Source organism: Falco naumanni, chromosome 5 (assembly GCF_017639655.2).
Source record: "Falco naumanni isolate bFalNau1 chromosome 5, bFalNau1.pat, whole genome shotgun sequence".
NCBI lineage: Eukaryota > Metazoa > Chordata > Aves > Falconiformes > Falconidae > Falco > Falco naumanni.
This window is the reverse complement of record NC_054058.1, coordinates 58100592-58127301: the sequence shown is the minus strand read 5'-3', so window position 1 is coordinate 58127301 and position 26710 is coordinate 58100592. Positions and strand designations below refer to the sequence as shown.

General features: G+C 40.7%; 1 protein-coding gene and 1 long non-coding RNA gene across 4 annotated transcripts; both read right to left on the bottom strand.

Annotated features, from left to right (window-relative positions):
• Window positions 1-4825: 4825 nt before the first annotated feature.
• On the bottom strand, window positions 4826-18210 carry TMEM19 (transmembrane protein 19). 3 transcript variants are annotated; one of them, XM_040595825.1, is made up of 7 exons: window positions 18139-18210; window positions 17668-17818; window positions 12643-12756; window positions 10951-11088; window positions 10388-10642; window positions 9065-9274; window positions 4826-6612 (listed from the first exon to the last, which is right to left on the bottom strand). In XM_040595825.1, exons 1-7 carry the CDS (start codon window positions 18193-18195, stop codon window positions 6449-6451), a joined length of 1089 nt encoding a protein of 362 aa, XP_040451759.1. In that variant the 5' UTR covers window positions 18196-18210; the 3' UTR covers window positions 4826-6448. The 3 variants fall into 3 exon arrangements, with proteins under 3 accessions (XP_040451759.1, XP_040451757.1, XP_040451758.1); XM_040595823.1 differs by lacking the exon at window positions 18139-18210 and adding an exon at window positions 18000-18096; XM_040595824.1 differs by lacking the exon at window positions 18139-18210 and having other exon boundaries at window positions 17668-17935.
• LOC121089060 lies at window positions 12767-17655 on the bottom strand. Its single transcript, XR_005828114.1, has 3 exons — window positions 15794-17655; window positions 15445-15457; window positions 12767-15391 (listed from the first exon to the last, which is right to left on the bottom strand). It is a non-coding gene; the product is annotated as an uncharacterized LOC121089060 (long non-coding RNA).
• Window positions 18211-26710: the final 8500 nt, after the last annotated feature.

Genomic DNA, 26710 nt, shown 5'->3' with positions numbered 1-26710 from the left:
ATGCTGAATATCAGCATTAACATGTGCCTGCTGGAATTCAGGCTGCCATTAAATGATATGCTCATTTGTGTTCCTTAATATGAAATAAGATGTTGCATTAAATAATTTCTTCTTTTCAGTTTGGCTATTTACTTACAAAATTCTTAAGCCCTTGCTTTTCTCTTAAGGCAGAAAATGGTTTGGCAGCAGCAGTAACTTAGGTTTTAGCATGTTAAGTGATAACGTGCAATGTTTACTTCTTTCAGTAAAAGCAGTATTCTCAAAAATCTCAAGAAAACAGAGGGTAGAAACACTGGTCTGTTAAAATGAAAATAACCAATAATTCAGGGGAAAAATATGACATACAACATCTCTTTCACTTCAAATGTGCCAAACAGCAGGAGTGAAATGTAATCTCTTGGCTATGAAAATACTGACATTCTCTAACAACAAGAAATTTGTGGCAAAAGTCACTAGATGAGGCTGGAAAACATTTTGGGTTGGAGAATATTTAAATCAAGCCCTTATGTATTTTGTGAATTAGGACTTTATTCTCCTTCTAAAAATGGATTACAAGCTCACACAAGCCATGCAGTGCGTGGGGCCTGCATTCCTGGGATTGCATGGAGGGCTGGAGGCAGGAGAACAGTTTGCCTAAGTACACTTTAAGAGTACAAGTCTATAAAGTGGAGCATGTTGTGATCGAGCTAGAGCTTGCATTCCAGTACAAAAACATTGGCGGGGAAGAACCACGCAAGGCAGTTTCAAAACTACATGTGGGTTTATCATTGCCTCTGTCCTCTTGATTTTTTTATACCTTAAGAACAAAAATACTTTCTCACATAGAACAGCAAGTGAAGACAGATGACTAGAAGTTTTTCATTGTGAAAAAAGCCCAAAATATATAGTAAAAACCTGGCTTCATTAGAGATAAAAAAGGAAAAGGAAAGGCATCTAAGCTTAACATCTAGATTACAACCTTATTTCAGGTGAATTCTGAACTCAAGTGAAGTATATGTTAATCCACTCTAAACCAAACCCATGTGAATCTAAGTGGTGTATTACTTATAAATCTACAGGCAACTAGTGTGAGGACATTTTTGTTAATTTGACTTCAAACTCTAAAATAAATTAACTTATGCTTATATTTTGTCTTGTAATAATGGCTTTAGGAACTTTTAGGGTTTGGTTGGTGTTTTGTTTTGGTTTTTTTTTTTCCTGGCACAGCTTTGCATGGGTTAAATCAACTATAGAGCCTTTTGGGCAGACACCACTGAGTGCAATGTCAGATGCTGACACCCATGTCTTTATTTTCTTATGGCACCTACCAGAAGACACAGGGATTCCAGAATTCCAGAGGTGAATTACACTCATGCTTCTTACCCCAATGCATCATGAATCAGCTCCTTTCACTTTTTCATTTTAAGTTATATTAGGACGAGACACTTAATGCAACGAGATATGCACGTATACTGGGAGGACCATAATCAGAGGCATTTAGCAGTTTAAGGCAGACTGAAAGTACTGTTGCTTTGGGGGAGGATTTGATTGCAGCAGCTTTCAACAGTGGAATGATTTCAGGACTTGGAATAATGAAACATCAGGATAACAACTCGTGGTAACAAAACAATTGGTATGAGAGAAGCCATTGCTTTTCTAGTACTGGGCTGATCTCTGTGGAAGTCACTGCTGCAAGAGCCCTTCAGCAAGAAACAAGAGTGCGGTCACTACTGTTGCCCCCATGATTGACACCAGCCAAGTATTCATAAGAAGTGGTGATCTGGGCTGTTTCATGGGGATTTTAATGCTTTTACAAATGTATAGCTGTGCTGGGTTGTAAGGGCAGAGGTTAATCGATGCATTTATCCAAACAAACATGTTGGGAACCCAAGAGATTGTATGAAGCCTGTAACTGGGTTAATTGAAGGAGATAATTAAAACCACTGTATTCTCCAGTTGCAGAACCACAAGGCTGAGGTGCAGAGCTTGGCCTTTGCAACAAGAGGTTTGTGCACAGGTGTTTACTTCTGCATTATGTGCATGATGCCATTTCCTAGGGCCAACATGATTTTTTTACAATGTCCTTCTACATTCATAAGTTTGCAGCTAGGACTGCAGTTGCAAAATCTTTACAAAAGTAGTTACTGAATGGGTATCAACAAATGAGTACCACAAGACTTTCCTTAGTGCTTTCTACTGATGTTTCCTCTAATTGCAGAATGTATTCATATTTTTTGAAACCACTGTCATCCTTGCTAGTGGCATGGATTTGAACCCCCAAAGACCAATCTGCATGGTGACCCCATTGCAGTGTTTAATTCTGCTTTCTGCTTGTTTGAACAAAGCCACAAAGAAGCAGCCACCAGGCCAGAGAGGTGCAAACAAGTTATACAGGGCTTCACAGGCAGCTCTGCAAATCCAGCCAGGTAGCTCCCCTCAAACTGGCTGTTGTTTCCATATTGATGGTATTCCCGTGTCCAAAACTCCTTCCCTCAACAGACTGGTTCTTCTACATTTCAGCTAAACCCAGTCTTCTTTTCGTCAGTCAACCACCTGGGTTAGGAACCAGCACTTGCTGCTGCTTTATTACATTATATTACCAGTCAGTCAGGTGCAAGGCTTCCTGGTCTGAACTCACATAATGGTGGTCTTCTGCTTTCCTGTGCATCCACCTTAACGTGTTTCAAGCAAAACTGACATTTAGGGATGTGGTAAGAGTCTACATCACGAGAGGTTTTCAGGATGCAACTGGACAGGTACTAGATAATCTTCTCTATGCTCCTTTCTCACAAAGGTTTGGACCTAATGATATGTCAGGGTCGTTTCCAACCTGGGCTGTTCTATGATTTAGTTAGTGGTTGCAATGGCAAGATACAAAATTGACCCATTTTCTCCCAGAGGATTACAGTTGTGGAAAAGCTACTGAATAAATGCTTTCCTGGTGGCATTTCTTTACTTGGACTCAAGTTTTACAGACTCAGGAGTATCCAAGTACAAGCTGCCATTTGCCCGGCGGGTTTATTTCCATGTTCCCGTATTTCACATTTGGGACTTGTATTAATATTTACTGAAGCTTGCTGCAGGCTTGGGAGAACTGCAGGGATCCGTATAGTCAGAGTGAATTCACGTACCTGCTCCGATTACAAGCAGCCCATAATTACGAGAGCTGTACCCCACCCCCTGACAGCAGCAGTATTTAAATTGAAAGTTATTATCCAGTTATGGCAATAGCCAGGAGCAGAGATTGTACCTACAAAGCTTTAAGTGAATAAACTTTCTGTAAAACAGGTTAACTCCTGCTCAGAGAAGAGGGACTTACTGCAATTTAAAATGCTGGATAATGAAATGTTAAAAAATGCTGAGTGGGGACTAGAGCACTGTTGGGAGAAACACAGGGGAAATAAATCCTACTTACACATCTGAGATGTCCGAAACTGATTTTAATGTACCAATCTATTGCCACATTTATCCAGTGCCCAAATCAGGTTCTGTAAAATTCCAACAGTATTTCAAGATTTTTCAGCACTTTATTATCAGGAAAAAGTAATCTTCTGAATGTCAGGTAGTCCTTAATACACAAGAGAGCATAAAAAACCAAAGGGGATATATCACCTACTTTATTCTGTTGTCCCAGGGAACCGTGGTTTACATCTCCCATGACAGACCCCTCAACAGCAGCGTGCACAGACCCAAGACAACCTATAGCTCTAACAACAGAATAGAAATATAAAAAATAGCTGAATGTTGGAGACACTGATACCAGTGTACTTCACCACTCAGGATCAAGACACCAAGCCTAAGTGAAACCTTTCTAAAGACTTCCCATATGCAATGACGTCATAATCATACTCTTACTTGAACTTCTAATGCACCTAGAAATCAGACCAAGAATGAGGACCAATGCTTCACAATTGTAACCTCTTCAATTATGAAAAATACTGAGTGTATGCTCTTGGTGCTGTGGGAATACTGGTGCCGCTTCAATATGAAAGAAAAATCGCTGAGTTATATAATAAGGAACCGATGGCTCTGAAGCAAAATAAATATTGAAGTGTTTAAAGAATGGAAGTAAACTTGCTTACTGCAGTGACCTAATTTGCACCTTCAAATCTATCAGATTTCCTTCATTTTCTCTTACCTCCTCGACTTTTTTATCTTTCCTTTTTACTTCCTGCATTTTCTGTCTCTCCAAGTAGTGCCAGTCCAAGCAGACAGGTAGTATTGCTGTCTGGTCCTTCCTGAGGAGGAACTGCTTAGTGACACACACCATTTACAGGCAGTTTGTTACATTCCGTAACTTCTTCCCTGTTATCCTCTGCTTCCCCTGCCCCGCCCCAGCTACCAGTTGTACAGCTACTAGTTAAATGTAACAATATTTGTATAAGCTATACTTCGCTCAATATAATACACCCAGACTTAACACTGTCCTTTTTTAAGAGTTCAAGAGTGCTCAGACCTTTCTAAATACTGGAGATTTGTGAGTGGGAATTTCAAAACCAACTCAGTGTCATCACTAAGACATGACAAATAAGAAGTTCTGAATAATTGCCTCTGAAGGTCCTACCTGCAAGAGCTCATTCAGATCACATTCATTCGTACGATAGCAGATCAAAGCATTTCATGCTGCTATGAATTTAAAATCGTAGATGTCCTCTCACTATGGCAAGCTGTTCTTTCAAATGAGACCCATATCCAATAGGAAAAAGCTGACCCTGTCCACTTCAGTGTTTAAGGTATACTTTGTTTCAGAAAACAATATAATACAAAAATAAGGCGTTTAAACTATTTTACAAAAACTGTGTCTTTCTTAATTGTAGAAATCACAACAGTATTAATAAAATATGTCAAGACAACTAATACAGGGTTTATTTAGAAGCAGCATAAACCCAAACAATGCGTATAAATCTCATGTGTTTATTGTTACAGTTCAAGTACATATATTCCTTTTGTAATCTTGTGCCTTTCCACAGGAACAGACATACAGCAGCTACACAAACAGTTCTTTTCAGAAAGCTTTTACTAGTTTGAAATCTCATCTTTATAATTGGATAATACACTGAACTGTTGCCAGTGATAAATTCCAGATTTATATAGGCTACATTTCAAGAGTAAACTCAACACAGAAGGTGTTAAAATTTTTGACCATTGCCATAAAAGGTGACAAAACACACAATTCAAGTGAATTAAGACAGCCACATACACCAGACATTCGTAAAAAAATCAGATGTTCAATACAAAATACTCACCTACCTTTAAAGATGAAAAGCTTGTTAAAAGTTAACAGTATGGGCTCTAGCTTCTGAATGTCGACAGTGACAGGTTATTGTGAAGGTACCTCTAAAGTTTAAATACAATCTGTGCTGGCTATATTACTTACACCTCTTTCATAAATTAATAATGGAAGATGGAATCACCTAACATAGGAGCCTGAGCACCAAAAATTAAATAAACCACTTCAAAATGGGAATAAGTAAGACTTTCCCCATTCACTGTGAGGATAACCTCTGTAGCTTGTTTGGCTGAGGCCATCATCTGTGAGTAACAACCCCAAACAAAATGGGAAACACTTCCACTGCTGAGAAGGAACCAAAGACTACAGTTTGGTCAGAACGCTAAGCGTTATGGAACAATTGTGTGCTTATGGAAAAAATGTTCTATTTCTAAAGAGATGAATGTGAATTCATAACTGTAAACTTTAACTTTAGATAATTTAATGAGTACCACAGTACTGACAATCTTCGTAAGTATCATTAGTATTGAAATAAAGATGTTAAGAAAGCACAGAGAAATTTATTATTCTTACTGGAAGAAGTAGCGAGTTTTAATCTTTTGCTTCAAACATTATGCAGTGGCACCACTTTTACGAACCCTGTTCTCAAGGAAGTGGAGATAGTATCAGGATACAGAATAGGCAGTAAGGCTTACTTCTCTGTTTGCCCCCCCTCACAAAAAACCCCAACCAACCAAACAAAAAAAATCCCATAAACCCTTACGTACTGTAGATTATGGGAAATAACCAGAATTCACCCATTTCACCAGTGCTACCATTGCCTACACAAAGTTGCAGTGTACTTTGTGTCTAGCCTGGATAATAGCCACACTGCTCCATCACACCAACTGATGTAGATCAGACTTCTATTTCCAGGTTCTTGCCCTTCCAGCTGCAGGGGACTGGAGAGAACATAGATGCCAGTGCTTCAGCTCCATGAGGATAAATGAAGTGCTTCACCTCACTTGGCAATGATCTACATCCATGTGAAGAGCAGCAAGAGCATATTGACAAAATGCCTTCCTTGCACTGAGACATGCCAAGTGCCACATGAAGCTTACAGCCTTAGTAAGTTGAGATAGAAAGTTCTTTCACTTTCTGAAAATTTCAGATCTCTCTCTTCAAAAGAGTTCGAAGAGAACTCTTCTGTCTTTGAGTAAGACTGAACATAAATGAATCACATGCAGAAAACAAACTATTTCAGCCCCTGGGCCAGAAACACCATGCCATGCCTGGAAGCACCAAAGCAATGATTATAGAAGAAAAAAGATTTACTGCGTTGTTGTCTAATATAGGTTTGCCAGATATGTGTTTAGAGTCTTTTGTTGGGTGGTTGACAACCATGCCAATATTCTGGTCGAAACCTGGGAAAAGAGAAAAAATTAATTTTACAAAGCCAAACAAACCGTAACCAAGCACATGCAACTTCCTAAATTTAGTTTACCATTACGGTGTTAAACCTCTGTAAGAAGAGAGACCAACAGACTAAACTAAGTTACAGTTAGTTTAACCTGGTAGCTTCAAAGAATGCGCTATCCATGGAATATTTTATGTTAGAAATTACTTCTCTTGAAAAGTTACACTTTTTTCAGGTCTACTTCTCTCTTTATGCAGGAATGAAAGAACCTAAATCAGAAGATGAGAAAGTGGTTCCAAGAGCCACTCCAAGGAAAAGAATGCTGTTTTGAACAGAACCGAAACAACTGATTAGCAATACGTATTTCCTGTCAAGATTTGTTTTCAAAGGAAAATTATGGAAATAAAATTTTTACTTGATCTGAAAGAAAACAAGTTCCTTACAGAGGCTGAATTTATCATACCTATTCACACAGCAGTTTTATACTACCAGCAGCTGGATTTTTGTCCTAGTACTTAAAACAGATAGAGCAAGAAATGGCTTATCAGTACTCTAGTATTGTGTTTCATTAGCTGGTATTGTACACACACAGTTATCCTATGTTTTGTCCAGCTGCATTATTTTATATGCTAATAAAAGCATAAAATTCTAGCACATTTGATTTTAATGCCAACTCACACTGTAGCAAAGTATAACTGGGTACATATATGTGCACACATTTAAGGTTGACATGAAGAAACATTCCAGAACAAATCAGTATATTTTATATTAATGCTATTTTTCTCTGTAGATTTGAATATCTGCTAATACCTAGAACATGGAAATTTCCTTTTGACCTGCTGATTTATTATAAGAAAGTCTTCAGCACTTCAGGCAAAACTTTAAAAAACCCCACACCACAAACTTGTTTGACAGGTATAGTGCTGGTATTACTGTTACCTTTGAATCATACATTTAAACATAGCTCTGGATAATGCAAAAGAACTACAGGAAAAAAAATATCGAACTCCAAAGCCTGACAGTTTAACTTCTTAACACTGGCTATGTTTTAGGAAGTTTTAAGATTTCTTGAAAGAAAAACTGGGAATAATTTTTTATAAATATATACTCAAATGCACGTAAATCATAGATTCAAAGCATAAACAAATAGGAAAGGTAACAGTAAGTCCTTCCATTAGCTTTGTTATTTATGGAATAGGTACAGCTTCAGACTAATAACATGGGAAAATTTGAATCCAATTCTGTGCAACTACTCAGACAAAGTTTTACTTGGTAAATGTGTGGGCAGGGAAAGATGTTCTATTAGAAACAGTGGGTATCACAGACTATTACGTAAACTAAGTCTAGGAAGCCTACCAACAGCAAAAACACTGACAGAAGGGATTAGCAGTGGTAGCATAAAGTTTTCAAAAAAAGACAATTCTTTATTACTACTGCCACGTTTATTGTTTTTCAAGATACTGTAGAGAGATTGGAGTATTTCTTATGTGACCATCTTAAATAGGGATTGGAGAAGTGGGCTAAAGTAAGGAGGGACACAAAACCTAACAGGGTGCACCATACGAGCAGCACTATTTCATCTATATCAGCATATATATGCCATAGCCTGTATTTGTATGTAGTATACATACTCCAGCAGTGCTTATGAATTTGTAAAAGAAACTGTGGGACTTGCATACTGTCCCTACTGCAACTAGCAAAGTAAGTTGCTCAGCATGGAAAAATATCTGAAGTAAAGAAGAAACAGATGCTGATAAACGCAGGCACACATTAGCTAGCTTTACCACATTCTCTTAATGCATCTGCCTCATTAGGAGCACAAAACATAGTCTGAGTGCTTAAGTGTTTCCTCTTTAGTACAGACACATCTAAAAACTTCTCAAACGGTTAAACACTCCATTATATTTTGGACTTTTCCTAGAACTACAAGGAACAGAGCATAAAAACTGCTGGAAAGCCAAATCTACAGCATCAACAACAGTTTGCAGTTCTCACTGTGACAGTAGATTTAAAGGACTTGTATCTCTCAGGCAGCTGATCTGCACACTCAAAATGTTGACTTCCAACAAATAAGTATACTGACAATGACATCTGAAAACTTAAGTTCTCTCTGTAAACCAGCTGTTAACCAGAATAGTGTCAGATACAGTCTCCAAACAATTTTTAAACACAGGGCAAGTTTACCTAAAGTTTGCCCGTAGTGTTTATTCACAATAATCCTTAAAGGCAATGAGTAAATACTGAAATCATTTAGAATCAGCCAACCAAGATTTTTTTAAAACAATGGACATAATTTTTTTTTTTAAAGTCACAGCTAGTTTGTGATAAGCTTAACTTACAGGAAACAGCAACCTTAAGTTTTCAGATGTCATTGTCAGGTTGCTGTCCTCAGCCTTTCTTGAAATTCAAGTCCATTTTTAGGTTACATTAGGAGAAGGGGGCGAAGAGAAAAATCTTACCGCTGTATTGCATTGTAGCTCCCAAATATGAATCAACAAGTGATCCCAGTAAGCCAGCTGCTGCACCAAACACAACAATGGGCCATTGCGGAGCAGATATTTCCAGATCAGTCACAAAAACGAGTTGTGTTATAAAGTAGGCTATACCTACTGCCATGCCCCCAATCAAACTTGAGATCAGGCCCACTAAAGTAATTGCTCCATTAGTACCTAAATCAAACAAAACCAAGCTGATTGACAAACTTTTTCATAAAGACTTGTATTTGTTATGGTTTATAGGCAATCAAACCTGTGTTCATAGCGATCTTTCCTCCTTATATCCACAAGGCTCTGCTACCACAGCTTTTATTTACAATTCCCATTACGCTGCTGAAAAGCTTAACCTGTACTGTTACAGCCTATTACTACTACTTTTTCTGTCTCTAAGGCCAGTTATCTAGAAATATTCACTAGAATTAAATGTAATAAAACCAGATATCACATCTCTCAATGTATCACCTGGTATTCGTCTGCTGTAAGGTATGGGAGACAGGATAAGAAAAAGAGAGAGTTGCTCCAAAAAATACAGAGCTTGAGATGTGCACGTTATTAAAGCAATGCCTCTTTCAGAAGAAGTACATACCAAGACACATTTCACCAACACTTCTAAAAGAAATAACAATATCCACAGAAAGGAAGATGTTTGACAGCTCACTGAATAAAAATCTGAAGAATGCTTATAAAGACACAAGAAAAAGATGCCCATGCATTTACATTCCATCCCACAAGATCTAAAATTCACATCAACATGCCAGCAAGACTCAAAAAAGACACACTGCTTTAAGGTAGCAATGTCATCCTCCACTGTGTAGACAAAGTTTGACAGACAGAAGGTTCACCTTACCCACCCTTGGTAAGATATAAAAGGAAATGAGCAATTCGGTTAAGAAGTGACTTTTCTGTAGTCTCTGTATTGAACGTAGGTATTCTTCTACTGATTAGAATTTTAATGTCTGAAAAATTCAGCTGGTAACTTATACTCTTTGTATTATTGGAAATACAAACACTTTTAATAGTGACAGAAATGAGAAGTGACCACCTTCACTAAGAATGATTTTAGCTCCCTGGATGGTGCATCTCACCAACAAGATGCAACAGAAACACAGCTGAGTATATTCCATTTCAGAGAATGCATTCCTGCCAATCCCAGATTTTTCTAATTTTCTAATCCCAGATTTCTGATACTTGCTTTTCTGGGTCTTTCTTTTAACTTTTCAGGTTGGATGCATAATTCAAAACAGATCAGCAAAATATTAAGAACACATAGAACAGATAACACCTTACCTACTGGCACCTTTTCCCAGGTTGTTATCAGTCTTGGCTTGCTTTTACTCAACACACAACCAATCTCTGAGGCCCATGTATCACCAGCAGAGCATGCCAAGGCTCCCAAAAGGGATAAGCACATCCATGATGCTGTGTATTGCTTTGAAAAGTCAATAGGAATTTCACCTGGTCCATTTTCTATCATATATAAGACAGCCAGCTCAGTAGGAACACCACCGTTACAGAATACTTGCACCCAATTCCTCTGTCCACCTGAAGTGACAGAAACTAAATTTTAGCATTTTCAGGCAAAATAGACAGGCAACAGCATGAGACAAAAGCAAAATACACATATACAAAGACACACTTTCAAAACAGAAACTAGATAGCAATTTATTAAATAGAACACAAGCAAAAGAAGTCACTTGCTAATGTTCATAGGGATGCAGGTGAAGGGGAGACATGACAACAGTGTTCCCTACTCCTGATGTTGCATCTCATCTGACCCTTTGAAAGCAACAGGAGTATACAGTATTTATTTTCCACAAGGGATCTGAAAGAATGAAAATGTTATAGCTTACCTTCTTTGTATTCTGAATCTATTTGCTTCTTTACATCTTTTTTCCATTTAGTAAGTTTTGAAGAAGTAACAAAAAATACAAGCAAAGAAGTGAAGAAACTGTAATTTGCAACTGTAAGGATAAATCCAACCACCAATCCTATGGAAAAAAAAGATATAAAGTTCTTTCATGTCATAATGCCTGCTTTGCACAGCAATTAAGTATCTTTAATCTCTTGAATATGAAAAGTATCTTCATGATAAACCTAAGGCAATCATGCAACAAGAGAATACTGAAATGCCTAATAATACCTGTATGACAATTCCAAACATCTTGACTGAAAAAAGAAAGGCATCTTTATCATTTTCTCTTAGATTTTATTGCTAAATTGATGATTTTACTGCTATTGCTGAAGTGTGAGATTTTTAAGACCTTCTCTTGCCACAAATCAGTAATACTGTGCAAAATTAAAGATCTATTTTAAAAAACGCACCAAAGGATATACAATAGAAATTTAAGTACTCTGCCTGAAGAATATAATTATTTGTTCAAGAAGCATACATACAGCTGTGTCTGTGTCTCTACCAATAGGTTTATCTTCAGTTTAGGAATCAAATCCCTCCCACGAGGTCCCTAGGACAACCTGGATAACTCCATACATCTTAATAGATACTACTTCTCCCTTCTTAATTTTCTGTTTCTGTTTTTTTTATGCCATCTTCTTCTTTCTGTAATTTTCTTCAGTATTTGAGCTTCTGGATGTACTTTGTCTCCTTCACAGCAGAGGTCTAATTCTCACTGCCCACATGAGATTACAATTCTTCACAACTGAAAGAAAATTGGCTGCACTTAAAGCAAATGCCAATATAAACTGGCTAGCAGAACTCACATATTATGAAGTGAAAACATGGCAGAAGAGAAAAGATTTTTTTTTTGATTTAGAAAATGCTCCCCTTAACTCACACACAGAACAAGACTTGCAAAACGGGTGACACGGGAGGAAAGGATTTGAGGTCCTGTTTCTTTCCATTGACCATCAGCTCAGACAAGGCCACAAGACAAGGGTGAATCACCTCACCCAGAAATCCTGCATCAGATTTCAACAAACATATTGTACACTACATTGAGGCTTTTCTCACATGGTCAAGAAAAACTTTGTTGAAATGGTTATTTGTTTGAAGTGAAGTGCAGATTTAATTTTATTTTTATTTTTGGGAAGCCATAAAAATGCCTAGAACTGCTCATATTACAGAAAGAACCATGTTATCTTTCCTGGTTTCTAGTTTATCTTTACAGGTTACCTGGCAGGCAGGCAGGCAGGCAGGCTGCTGACATGGCTCAGTTTTATGTTACCTCTTTACCGCTGTCTCTGCCATTTCTTTACCTCTATGTGAATCCATCTATATGTTAAATCAAAATATGCAATTTAACTGCATACTATACTGAAGTTTAAAATAATCTTTATGTAGAACAAGAATCTTTATATAAACCTTAATTATAGTATTAATCAAATTATTACAAACAGCAGCAAAATTGAACGTGACTATTTAAACAGGCATGAGAAAAAAACCAGTATGAATTCAAGATACGTATGCTTACATTTATACTTTTATTAGAACTAGGTAATAAAGTCTTAAAAGAATATTACACACAATGAAAAAGACCTTTATTTAGTTTACTGAACTTTTAACTTAGTAGTCTCAGAAAACATACCTCCCAATACACCACTATGATCAAGACTCTTCTTCTTATAACCCTGCGTAGCAATCACTAGTGGAACTGAGAATGAAAAAAGCCAGCGCCACGGAGAAATGGGTCGTAAAGTACCTGATAAATACATGAATATATTTAAGATTTGACCTTAACAGAGATTAAAACTTTTTACCCTTCAGAAGAAAAACATTCACAGGAACAGAAGACCAAAATATCTGCTGTTACCTACTCAATTTTTCTTTTCAGCTTTCACAGAAAAAAGCAAATACATCTCATGAAATAAAATTACCAAAAAAAGTCATATGTGATAAGAAATAAAAGTGGTGATATTTTCCATTCTAAAAGGGATTTATAACCCCCCAAAATTAACATTCAAAATATTAAGACCATCTGAAACTTGATTTGGATACAACAGGTAAGTTCAAATTTTAGAAAAAAACAAGCCACTCATACAGCCACAGTAAGGTACACAGACTTCAGCTTCAAATGTGAATAAACACCAAACTAAAATTCCAGTTAACAAAACATTTGCATTCTTCTCATCTAAAGAGACTGCAAAGAAACTTTAAGTAAATAAATTCGTGCAAGAGTTTGCCTTTAGATTGTTACGACTAATTATCTGGTAAGTATAGGAAAAAATCTGAATTTTTTACTATCATGATTCTTTTTTTGATGAAGTTCAGAAAAGATGGCAACAACAAAGGGAATGAACAACACTGTCCGTGATCACTAATGTTTTTTAGCTTTGTAATAGAAGAAAAAATACTACAATATATTGGAAGCTTTACCTTGTTTTTCAAGCCATCTCAAAATGCCTGTGTTTTTAGGAAAAGTAACTCTTGTTCATCAAAAGCTATAGCTTGATTGCTAGCTCTTGGCTATGAAAAGGAAGCAACTTTTTTCATCCCCTTTTTCATCATCTATGTATTCCAAATTATTCCTAGGATGTGCCTAATATTGTCACTGTTGTCTACACCATCAATTTTTACACTATGTTAATAGAAGGGCTGATGCTACCTGGCTAACAGAAGACTTCAGAAGTTGTTTCATTTCTATGTGGAGAGAAGACATTAGCATGCATATAAACTGGGTAATAGCTGTGTTTCTATAGCTTTAATATTACTACCATATCCTCTTTATCCTGGTTTGGAAAACTTATATATTCTGTAATATATGTAAGTGCATAGTTGAGCTACAGTGATACTTGATGCCATCTAATAAAACTAGCAGAAAGTCCTGCAGTTCATATTTATTTATTTATTTTATGCACTGATTCTATTCTTCTGCTTGTCTGTGAACAAATCAGTTTAATCACAGCATTAGTGATAAATTACACTGATTTAAGAAAGGAAGTTGCTTGTTTTCATATGAAAGGTATTGTACATAAGCAAAGCTCCTGTATTTGGAAAGCATACTGCTTTTTGGGAGCTGAAGAGAAAGAAATTATTTCAGGCAGGTCTAGTACTAACATCTACACAGAAATGGCTCACCTGTTAATTCTCCTTGTTATACAGAAAATAAAGCCAATTTAGAATGTTTTGAAGTATTTAACTGGAAGTTAGTCAAACCCCAAACTTTTTAGAAGGACTGCTTTCAATTATATTCTTCACTAATAACTTTTAAATTTGAATGCTTAAACCACCGAGACAGCTGAAGAACTCCCAAGCAAAAAGATCCTGGTTTTCAAAACTACAAACCGTTTACTTTTACAAACAAAACTAACTAAATAAAAAAATTAATCAAGTTAGTTTCTCATCAAAATATCTACAGTGCCTTCTAAAAAAACTTTCTGCTGAATTTCCAGTTTGTTCCTTTTGCTCATACACTCAAGTTACTATGATCTGAATTAAAACAAGTTTGCAGAACAGGAAAACAATATCCCACTCAGCTGTCATAATTCCACACCATTTAATAAAGCACTAGTGACCATAGCAACTTATATTCTAAGGAGACAATTCATCATCAATGTCCTAAACATATTTGCGTTCCTTCTAAAATTCCAGAACACTCACTAAAATAGTTAAACAAGTTATTATTGTCCAGTTAAAAGATGTTACTTCAATCATTACACTGACTCAGTAAATTACTGCCTTAGCAGTAAGAGTCTCACAACCTTTATATTCTAACACCTCATGTTGACTTTAAATTGGAAGATGTAATTTTCATTGCAAAAGACACCAAAAGTATGTTACAGAATACTGAAATTTAAAAGTCTGAGAAGAAATCCTTAATACTACAATTTCAAAGTCTGACATCCAGAGGCAAGATAGCTATTGATTATATCCTGAACTATACCACTTACTCTGACAGAATTTCACTACCAGAAAAATTACAAGAAAGCCAGTCTACTAGGTGAAAATGGTGTGACTGCTTTCTAAAACATCAGCCCTTTCCATTCTTTTGAACTTGGTGTAAGGCTCTCAAAAATATCCTTTAAGCTGGTAACTGTCTCATCAAGATTTCAAGCAACAGTTTCCGTTTAAAATACCCACACACTTAAAAAGTGAAGCTAATAGTGAATGTAGGTTTCAAGCTGAAAAAATACAAAATCATGACAAGTTATTTATCATATCTACTAAACAAATGTAAGACATCACAAGTCTAGCATTAAAGTAGGTCTCAATCTCATAGAAGAAAGATTTCACACAACCCCAGAAGCTTCTCTTGCTGGAAAGCTAAACATGATGGTTTTCAACAAGTTGTGGTGTTGTGTCAGCAGTACCTAGCACTTTGCAGATACGCAGGCTCCCTGGTGTAAGATAGAACAGTAAAACACTTGCCATTGCGAGAACAATGATTCACAAGACGAAAACTTCTCTTCTGTGTACTGAATCCAACTTGGCTAGCTCTAAATGACACAAACAAAACCTGGTTGTGAAGCCTGCTTCTGCATACCTGCTATGTGTCTGACACCCCTCTATGAGCCAAAGTATTAGTGTACAGGTAATACAGATTTATTACTGTGCCAGGACTAATATCCCATCCTAAAACCTGAAGCACTGAAAAACACCACGTGGAGACATTCAACTGCTGCTGCAGAAGGCAGCTTATACTGGTGGGCTATTTGTTCTACTTCTTCTGGATCCAGGGTGACACTAGGCAGTTGAGGGTGTTCATACTGCATCCTCAGACGCTCGCAGCAACATTGCACTGACAAGCCCCAATGCCACAGGGAGGCAAGCAAGGGAGTCTTGCAGTCAAGGGCTGACTCAAAAATTCAGAAGGCAAGTACACTGGCTGCATATGAAGAGAACTCCAGTGCTGTAGTCTGGTATTGCTTATTACCAACTAAGAAGGCTTTTGGTATTAACTTGAGTGTGAGCAGTACCAGAACACAATAGGGTTCTTTTTGGTTGAGTTAACAAACAGAATTCTGCATTATTTTTTTTTTGGGGGGGGGGGGGGATCACAAAGTATTGGTACTAAATTACTACTACATAAACAGTTAAAACTAAGTACACATTCACTGGTCTATTATGGATTCTTCAACATTCCCATTTTATCAACATTTTGGTCCCTGTTTGATGCTTAAGCAATTACTATGAACTATACACTGTAAAGTAATAAAATTATGCTTGTAGTATTTTTATATTTATTGTTGTTAAGGACCGTTTTATGGGCTAAACTTATTTAAGCTCTCTCTCCCACTTCATTAAGCTCAATCCTACTATACACTTCATTCACCTCAAGCCAAGGTCTTTCCACATTCTCAGGCAAATGGACAACAGAAGTTTTATGTCCTTCTTGTTCCACAATAATTCTCTACAAAAAGGAGGATTTGTCTGCAGTCTCCTCCTTTGTATCAGTTCTTATCCTGATTCACCTGATACCAAGGCCTCTCTACTCCACACTGTCAATGCTCAATCACATTAGATAGCAAGGGCTAGAATATCCTAACTAGCAGAAAACCTCAAAACTATACCTATAGAGAGCAGACACGCACAAATAAATTTGTGTGTTTAAATCCAACTTGGCTAGCTCTAAATGACACAAACAAAACCTGGTTGTGAAGCCTGCTTCTGCATACCTGCTATGTGTCTGACACCCCTCTATGAGCCAAAGTATTAGTGTACAGGTAATACAGATTTATTACTGTACCAGGACTAATATCCCATCCTAAAACCTGAAGCACTGAAAAACACCACGTGGAGACATTCAACTGCTGCTGCAGAAGGCAGCTAATACTGGTGGGCTATTTGTTCTACTTCTTCTGGATCCAGGGTGACACTAGGCAGTTGAGGGTGTTCATACTGCATCCTCAGACACTCGCAGCAACATTGCACTGACAACAGAGCTCTTTCTGCATGAAATTGGCTAAGGTCTTAAAGACAGGTCTTCATCTGTCCTGCAAAAGCAGTTAAACTCTTCTAGGCTTGAGCTGATACTGAAGGTAGTACTGCTGCTTTTGCACACTGCTGTAAAAATGGTCCCAGAACCAAAAAGATAGACCACAGAAACTACTAGTGTCCCTGCAAATACACACAACTGAGCCATGGCCTACTCGAGTTGCCTGAACAGAACACTGAGCTGATCACACAATCCCATTCCAGAGACTCCGTGCAGACATCCCTCTCTTCTTGCACCATTTCCCATGTTTCTCTGTTCCTTGACCAAAGAATTCTTCTTGCATGCCCTATCCAAAGGTTGCATGTATGTTCCTAAAACTGTCTTGAAGGCTGGTGTGCTCCTCCCCCTGCTGTCACTACTTCCCCTAATACAGAAAGGACTCTACCAGCGCACTTTTCACTTTTTCATTTTTATCTTATTCGCATTTTTTCAGGGAGACAAATCCCAAACGATGCCAACGTTCACGGGAACCCTGGGCAGAGCTGCAAAGGGCACAGCAGCCGTTAACACCTAAACCATTATCAGCTACTGTCAGGTCTGAGGCTACCAGCTCTACCGGGGATGGAAGGGGCTGTGCACAACCGCCTCCCCAGTTCCCGGTCCGCAGCCTGCGGGGGCTGGAGGGGCGGGCGGCTCAGCCGGCCCCTGGCCGCGCCAGGCCGGCCCCTGCGGACTCACCGTAGTACGTACTTGCGGTCATGGACACGATCCAGAACACCAGAGAGATACAAATGAGCAAGTTCAGGACGACGATATTCGCCATCATCTTGAGGTACGCTGCGAAGAAATCCTCCTGGTCACAGGACATAGGAAGCCAGAGGGAGAACACCTGGTGGGAAAGCACAGGGCGCAGCGCATCAGCGACACTGCTACCTCCTCCTCCTCCTCGGCCTCCTCTTCGGCCTTGGCCTTGGCCTCGGCCTCCTCCTCCTCGGCCTCCTCCCGCCCGGCCCAAGCCGCGGCCCGGCCCGGCCCGCACCGGCCCCGATGCCGCCTCTCGCGCCCGGCACCTCGGGGCGCTGCTAGGCGACACCGAAGCGTTCATGGGGGCGCGGCTGCGGCCGCCCCCCGCCCGCTCGGGGCTGGGCTGCCCGGTGCTTGGCGGCTGGAGGCCCCCGCCCTGCCTCCCGCCCCTCGCGCCGCACCGACCTGCTCCCCCGGCCCGCCCGCGCCGCCACCATCCCGCCCCGCCGCCGCTCCGCGCATGCGCCGCCCGCCTCTCCGGCGGCTGGGAGGGGCCCTGCGCTCCGGCGCGGTTCCGTCCTGCCCTGCCCTGCCCTGCCTTGCCCAGCCCTGCCCAGCCCAGCCCAGGGACTCTCCTGCCCCGTGCGGCCAGGTGCCCGCGCTGTTTGCCCTCAGTACAGACACTTCCCCTCTCTGATGGCGGGGGCGGGGCCGCGTCCCTCCGCCCGACGCTGCCGCCTTCCTGCCAGCGGCCGTCGCCACGGCACGGGCGGCCCGGTCCGCTGCGCCTCCGCAGGCAGGCGGCTGCTTCGTTGCCGTGGGCGGCTTCTGCAGCTGAAGGGCGCCAGCCGGCCTGCCCAGCCCAGCAGGCGGGCCGGGGCGCGCCGCGCCGCGCCGAGGGGCAGCCCGGTCTCCCGGCTGGCCGCCCGCAGACGCGCGGGGCTGCGGCCCGTCCACCGGCCGCGGGACATGGCTAGGGCTGCGCCCCGCCAGCCAGAGACCTTCCCAGCCGCGGGTGGGCTCCCGGGTAGCGGTCCTCAGCGGGACCGGGGTCTGCCTTTGGCAAAACGCCGAGCTGTGAGCGTGCTCGGCCGTCCCTGCGGCAGCTGCCCCGGGCCGGTGGCTCAGGCCCCACGCGGCGTTTGGGGCCTTGCAGTGGTGGGCTCGGGTGACAGCATACATGGCAAAGCAGCAGCACTGGTTAAATATAAATCCAGCTTGCGAAATAATGTTTGTGAAATAACAACAGTAGTCTCACCGCTGTGAAAAGCACGAAACCAGCTGATAATTAGTGATACCAGTGAATTATCTGGATGAGGTTTGAAACTGGTTGGAACACTGCAAAGTTCATTAACACTAGAAAAGACACTCGAAAAGTTTCCTAATGTTAACTTGGGATGAAAACAAGCCCAACCTGCCTGATCGCATGCCAGAATACTTGCAAAACAAGGGCTGTGGATAAAGCAGCAGTCAGGGGTCATCAGGGCCCCAGGCCGCTTCCACCTGTCCCAGGTTTTGCTGACAAAGCACAAAATGACATGAAACTCCACAACTTTTCAAAAGCCCTCCCTTCATTTTGAGGCAGCTGCTTATGAAATAAAAAAAAATAATAATTTTAAAGTAGCATTTATGTGTTTGACATTTGTTCCATGGAACATAGGCCAAAACCCTTCAAGCTGACAAACACTGATGAGTCACCTCATAAACATCAACAACCTCAGGCACTTCTTTTCATGGGCTTGAAGCAGCGGCAGAGCAGAATATTTATGTAACTTTTCAGTGAGAGGCATAGTAATAGAAAAAATTAAATTAAAAGATCTTTTACATACAACAGGAGTAGTTAAGCTCAAAAATCCAAGTGAATAGTCTTGGTGTAAAAGCTGGTAATTTCCCTACTGAATTTAAGACTAATTCTGGCTCATTGGCACTTGTTCATCTTTGAATCAAGTTTTATTATTTTTCATTCAGCATCTGGAGTAAGTTTGTAACAGGATGTGAACACAGTCCGGGTTCTGGATTCTTTTGCAACAGAAACTTAGCTACATTTTTCTTTGGGAATATTGAGAAATAATCAATTATCACTCAGAGCTGCTTCTTCAGATGATGTCTAAACTAGGGACCATATTCTGCAAAGATTTACAGATACTTCGTTTTAGCTGAAGACAGCAAGCCTATTCCAGAGGTTAAAGTTAACACCTGGATGTTTACGATGTATTAGTGCCAGGCAAGTAGAGTCAAAATTTGGACCAGGTGCCTTAGAAACGGATATACTGTCTTTATCTTATTTTCTGCTATATTTATTGATAATAAAAACTAGAAGACCCAAATTTTTTTCTGAACTAGAGATCCCCAAAACACTAACACTAATGTAGTAGGACTGACTTTTGTATATCTGGTCTTCCTTCTCACTTCCCAAATTTGTGTTAAACCTCCATCTGAGATCTGGATTTGAAATCTAAAAATCAGGAGCTCTGTAGCTGGGTTGCTTTGTAAGAACAGGAAACCTTTTGAAGGATTACACTGATATGACATTGCTTATGTGCTCTGCCAAAATCTAAGTAACCCAATTTTTCAACCAGCACAAGCTCAGCTCAGACTGGTGGCTTAACAGGTAGCTGCTTGTTTAGGTGTAACCAACTCCCATAAATTCATTCAAACAAATACACCCTTAACTATAATAAATTGCTTTATTTAATTTATTGCTTTTTGTTTTCTAAACTGTAACAGACTGATACTGGAACTCCCGTGGGAGTCATATAGCCCTGGCTAATACCTGTGAGACTGTACAACCGTGGGACCATGATTAACACACAAGCTGGTGTGAAAAGGGGGCAGGTCTGCAGAGCTCTACAAGGCCTGACCCTTCAGCTTCCTTCATAGATCCCATACCTGTGTTAAGTAGGACTTGGTGCTGATTTAGAAAGACATGCCAGATTATAGAACTATCTGATCCACAGACCCTTGCATCTTCGCTTAAAGCCACAGCTTCTGCTGCTGCTAGAATTTATGTGAACAAGAAAAGTAAGAGAGAGTACTACTGTCAACATCTGGCATCCTCTTCCAGTGTTTTCGATTGTATGAAACCAACAAATTTTCCTGCAGTTCCTTGGTACACGTTCAATGTTACAAGTAGATTAGAAAATTAAAAAGAAAGGAACCTGAAGTCAGACTTCTTTCTACATTTAGAAACGGAAAGAAGTAGCCACATTTTTGGAAGTAACGTCTACAGCAGTTACTGTCATTGCTCCAAATACAATGTTTAAAATCTTCTTTTCTAGATGTTGCCCTTTGTTCTTACTAGGTCCTGCAATAATAATACAAAAAATCATAGCACTTTTAAAGGTCAAAAGTATTTTTTTTTAACTTAAATGTCCACCTAGATGTTTACAGTATTATGAATTTATAATTCATATACTTAAAATGCCATCTTGAATTAGTAAGAAGAGTATCATGCATATTTTATACATGCAATAGATACATTTCGTAAACAATTTTTACTTACAAAAAACCACATTCTTCATTCACACCTAATAATATTGATAAGCTTGATAATTAAAAACTGGCAAGTAACAGTTGCTTGAGACAAATAGACCTGAAAGCTTTTCCCCACACTTTCCTGTACAACTACATACTTGAAATAAGAAAAATCTGAGAAGTTTAAATAAAAAAAATGTTAGAATTATAAGCTGCCCAATATTTAGAAGAAGGGTTTCTTCTTAGCTTTTACCTAGATCTGTAGGATGCAAAGTACAACCAGCACAGAGTCTAGAAGTAAAAATAAATATGATTTCATAGGAGACAGGAATATGAGATGATTAAAGGCAGCATGACAAACTGAATATAATAGCATGTTACTGTACATAGCACACTAATCACTCTTTTACATTCATTCTTTTCCTAGGAATACATTGGAATGAAGTAATTTTCCATAATTATAGCATTACATTTGCAAATTATTATGAAGATTTTAGAAGTAGGCTTTATGTTCTGTTTTGCTTTTCTGCCTCATTTTTTTGCATCTCTGTGACAGTCTTAATTCCTCTTCACTGCTTATTAGTGTTTGGACCCTGGCTGAATACCAGATGCCCACCAAAAACGCTCTATCACTCCCCTCTTCAACCAGACAGGGGAGAGAAAAGTAACAAAAGGCTCATGGGTCAGGATAAGGACAGAGAGATCACTCAGGAATTACCATCACAGGCAAAACAGGGGAAGATTAGTTTATTTCATTACCATGCAAATCAGAAAAAACACCTTCCCCCAACCCCTTCCTTCTTCCTGGGCTTAACTTAATTTCTGATCTCTCCACCTACACCCCCCCACCCCCTGCCCCCAGCAGTGCATGGGCACAGGAAATGGGGGTTGTGGTCGGTTCATCACACCTTGTCTCTGCTGATCCTTCCTCCTGACACTCTTCCCCTGCTCCAGTGTGGGGTCCCTCCCACAGAGACAGTTCTCCACGAACTTCTCCAACATAAGCCCTTCCCACAGGCTACAGTTTTTCATGAACTGCTCCAGCCTGGGTCCCCTGCAGGGTCACAAGCCTGGCCAGCTAACCTGCCCCAGCCTGGGTTCCTCTCTCCATGTGGCAGCAGGTCCTGCTCAAGCAAGGACTTCCCGTGGGGTCAAACCCTCCTTTGAGCATATGTCTGCTCCAGTGTGGGGTCCTCCATGGGCTGAGGGGCACAGCCTGCCCCACCGTGGCCTTCACCGTGGGCTGCAGGGGAACCTGCTCCGGCACCTGGAGCCCCTCCTGCCCCTTCTGCCCTGACCTGGGTGTCTGCGGGGCTGCTGCTCTCACATAGCCTCACTCTTCTCTCCCAGTCACACAGATTGTTGGGTTTTTTTCCTTCTTAATACACTATCCCAGAGGCACTACCACCATCACTGATGGGCTTGGCCTTGGCTACCTTGTCCATCTTGGAGCTGGTCAGCATTGGCTCCACTGGACATGGGGGAAGCTTCTGGCATCTTCTCACAAAGCCACCCCTGTAGCCCACCCAACTACCAAAACCTGGCCATGCAAACCCACTACAGCATAAAATGCTATTCATATTCGTGACAGCTCTAGTTTTGTTATGCTATTCTTCTTTCTTAGCGCTATTAAGTTAATAGGAAATGCTGGTGTGACCATGGAATAATCCAGTACCTAAATGGGGCCTACAAGAAAGCTGGAGAACTGCTGGCTGAATGGCAGAGCTCAGAGGGTTGTGATCAGTGGCACAGAGTTGTCTAGCTGGGGGCCTGTAGCTAGTCATGTTCCCCAGGGGTCACTACTGGGTCCAGTCCTGTTCAACTTACTCACCAGTGACCTGGATGAAGGTACCCCCAGCAAGTTTGCTGATGACACAGGACTGGGAGAAGCGGCTGATACACCCGAAGGCTGCGCTGCCATTCAGCGAGACCTGGGCAGGCTGGAGAGCTGGGCGGAGGGGAACCTGATAAAGTTCAACAAAGGCAAGTGTAGGGTCCTGCACCTGGGGAGGGACAGCCCCAGGCACCAGCACAGGCTGGGGGCTGACCTGCTGGGAGGCAGCTCTGCGGAGAAGGCCCTGGGAGCCCTGGTGGCAGCAAGCCGCCCATGAGCCAGCAGTGTGCCCGTGTGGCCATGAAGGCCAGTGGGATCCTGGGGGGCATTAGGGGGAGCGTGGCCGGCAGGTGGAGGGAGGTGATCCTGCCCCTCTGCTCTGCCCTGGTGAGGCTGTGTCTGGAGTGCTGGGTCCAGTTCAAGAGAGACAGGGAACTACTGGAGAGGGTCCAGCAGAAGGCTACGAAGATAATGAGGAGACTGGAGCATCTCCTTTATGAGGAAAGCCTGAGAGAGCTGGGCCTGTGTAGCCTGGAGAAGGGAATACTGAGAGGGGATTTTATCAGTGTCTAAAAATATCTTAATGCTGAGTGTCAAGAGGATGGGCCATGCTCTTTTCAGTAGTACCTAGTGACAGGACAAGGGACAATGGGCACAAATGGCAACACAAGAAGTTCCATCTGAATATGAGGGAGACTGAGTGTGACAGAGCACTGGAACAGGCTGTCCAGAGAGTCTGTGGAGTCACCTTCTCTGGAGATACTCAAGCCCGCCTGGATGTGATCCTGTGCAACCTGCTGTAGCAGAGGATTGGCCTAGATGATCTCCAGAGGTCCCTTCCAACCCTGACCATTTTGTGATGTTGTGTCTTTTTACAAGGGCATGTAGTGATAGGACAAGTGATAATGGCTTTGAACTGAAAGAGGGTAGATTTAGATTAGATCAAGGAAGAAATTCTTTCCTGTGAGGATGGTGAGACACTGGAACAGGTTGCCCAGAGAAATTGTGGCTGCCCCATCCCTGGAAGTGTTCAAGGCCAGGTTGGATGGGGCCTAATGGAAGGTGGCCCTGCATGTAGCAGGGTGGTTAGAAATAGATGATCTTTCAGGTCCTTTCCAACCCAAACCATTCTATGGTTCTATAATTCTGTGATTGAGGAAGGATCAGCAGAGTGTCCAGAAAGAGTTGAGAGCTGGCAGCTGAGGCAGATGCTCCTGTGGCATTTAGCTCTCTAGAGTATCAGATGGATCCACAGTGTTAGAGACCTCCGCCCTGCTTGAGAACTTATTGGCATTTGTTAGGTGCATGCTGCAGGACTTTGCAATGGCATGGTTCACGTGTGGGGCCAGACCCCCTTCAAGCTTTTGAGCACATCTGGAGGGAAACTGGGAGGTTAGGCTCCTCCAAGAGGAATCTAGCTCATGTACACCAAAACTGCTTTGAGAAATGAATGCTGACATATGGTGGATGAGAACAACCATGGGACTGCCGTCAAAGCTGCATCGTTGTTCTGTATCACTGCACCAGGTAAAACATAGCCTATGTTGACAGAATAATAGATATGCAAGGGAACAGGATTGGCTGGCTTTTGGCTTTAGGTAACCTCTAAATGATTCAGATTAAGTTACATAATCTAATTTATTAAATTACATACATTTTTAGCCTGTGAAAACACATATCCTTCCGCGTCTGCCTCAACACAAGTGGGTATAACTTGTCATACATAATGATTCAAACCAGCAATTTGACCTGTTTAGGCAGACTGAGCAGAAGTGGTGGAACTATGCGCATGTGTATTTTTTCTACATAGATCACAGTTAGATTTTAAGATTTTCAGCAACAGAACTACATCAACTTCCCTTTAGGTTATTTATCAGAATTTGACAATTCTAATAAATACAGCTAAAGATTTAAGATTACTAGCTTTTTACTGTGTTTAAAATAATTTGATAGAGATACTGGGGGGGGGGGGGGGGGGGGCGGGGGGGGAGGGTATGAACCAAAGCTAAATCTAGATATGAAATAAAGTCTTAATAAAAAATATTGTCCTGCAGCTTATTAGTGACTAGGCCTGGATTCTTACAGGTTTGCCAAGCTCCTATTGATTTTAGTTGGAAATGGGTGTCCAAATATCTGTGAAGATATAAGCTGTAGTTCTTTAAAAGGAAAATACTTGAAAATAGAGTCCAGAGGAAGGGCAGATGGGAGCTATGAAATTGTTGAGCTTCATGTAAAACAAGATTGGTGGCTTCAGGTAAAAAAAAAAAAAAAAAAAAGGAGGATTGTAAAGAAAAGAGGGGCAGACAGAATGCCTGGGAAACACTAGTGGAGATAAGCTAGAACATGGCAAGAACCCTCAAGCAGAGTAAGAGGTAGAAAAAGCTTTGCTGAATGACACCAGCAAGAAGAAACACATAGGTAGGAGGGTGGAGGTGGTAACATGATGAGTGAGTGTACACGTGCAAAGTGGATGCTCCAACACACCTCAACACCAATTTTCAGACTTAAATGCAAACAGAGGAAATTCCTTTATTCTGTTTTCTTGTCAGTAAGATAAATGAACTGAGCTCAGAAAGAAAAGAGATTTTTTGGCTGCAGACATGACAGTTTTGTCCAAAAAATTAAATTGAGTGCATTCACCTTCAAATGATTAAATGGCTTGGAAATCACTGGGCATGTAGAAGACCAGTGTTTACTGGTCTTCAGTTGTCTTCACAGAACTAAGCAGAATAAGGATTTAAATTTGGTTTACTGTTTTTAACTGACAACTTCAACCATCAGACTACTGGCTTTTCTAAGGGATGTCCTTATTGTAAGAGTTTTGTCCATATTTTCTCCTGACTTTAGGAGCTTCCCAACAAAAAAATTAGTTGAAACTGGTATGTTTTGATTTTAGCAGAACAGCACTTCTCAAAAGGAATAAAAAAGTTGGTAAAATTCCTAAACATCTCTTCCTGATAGAGAAACCACACCAGCAGGCTATCAAGTCCAACTATTTGTTGAATTTATGTTTCCTTGTAGAGGTTCAAAAAGTAGAGCATTCTATAAGCCATTGGAATATTAAGAGCAACAGGGAAATATGTGACTCACATTTCAAAAATAATGTCCTAAAGAGGATGGTACACTATGCTTTCCTTAGCAGTGGCTCAAGTATCGAAATGCTGTGTCTATATGAATAGCATTTAACTAAGACTTCTGCAAGCAGTTGCTCATCATGCCTATCTGCATCTGAAATAAACCAGCACCGTACTACACAGTGGTTGTCTGCAGGGGTAGTTCTGCCAGTGTAATCAATGGGTGGGTGGTAGTGTTTCACCTGCCAGGTCTCCAGCCAGGGCATGACTTTGTATCTTCTTCTACTTCCTTTCCAACATTTTTTCAATTGCTTTAAGCTACAGTGACTCCAGTTCTCTCCCTTCGCATATGAAGGAAGACAGGATGCTTTTGTAACAAACCAGACATACATAAATCACATAAATTGGGGATGAAACCTTTGTGGCTGTACAATGCTGCAATGCCACACAAGTCAGTGAAGATGGGGTGATACAATGTGCAGATCTGACCCAAAAACTCAAAGTAGATGAGGTTAACACTATTAAATGGATGTATTTTCTCACTATTATTTTAAAAGGAGATATACAGTGAGAATTGCTTATTATTAAAGGAGAGAATAGTTCTCGAACAGCACTTAAATGCATATTTTTTTGTTGTTGTTCATTATTAAATTTC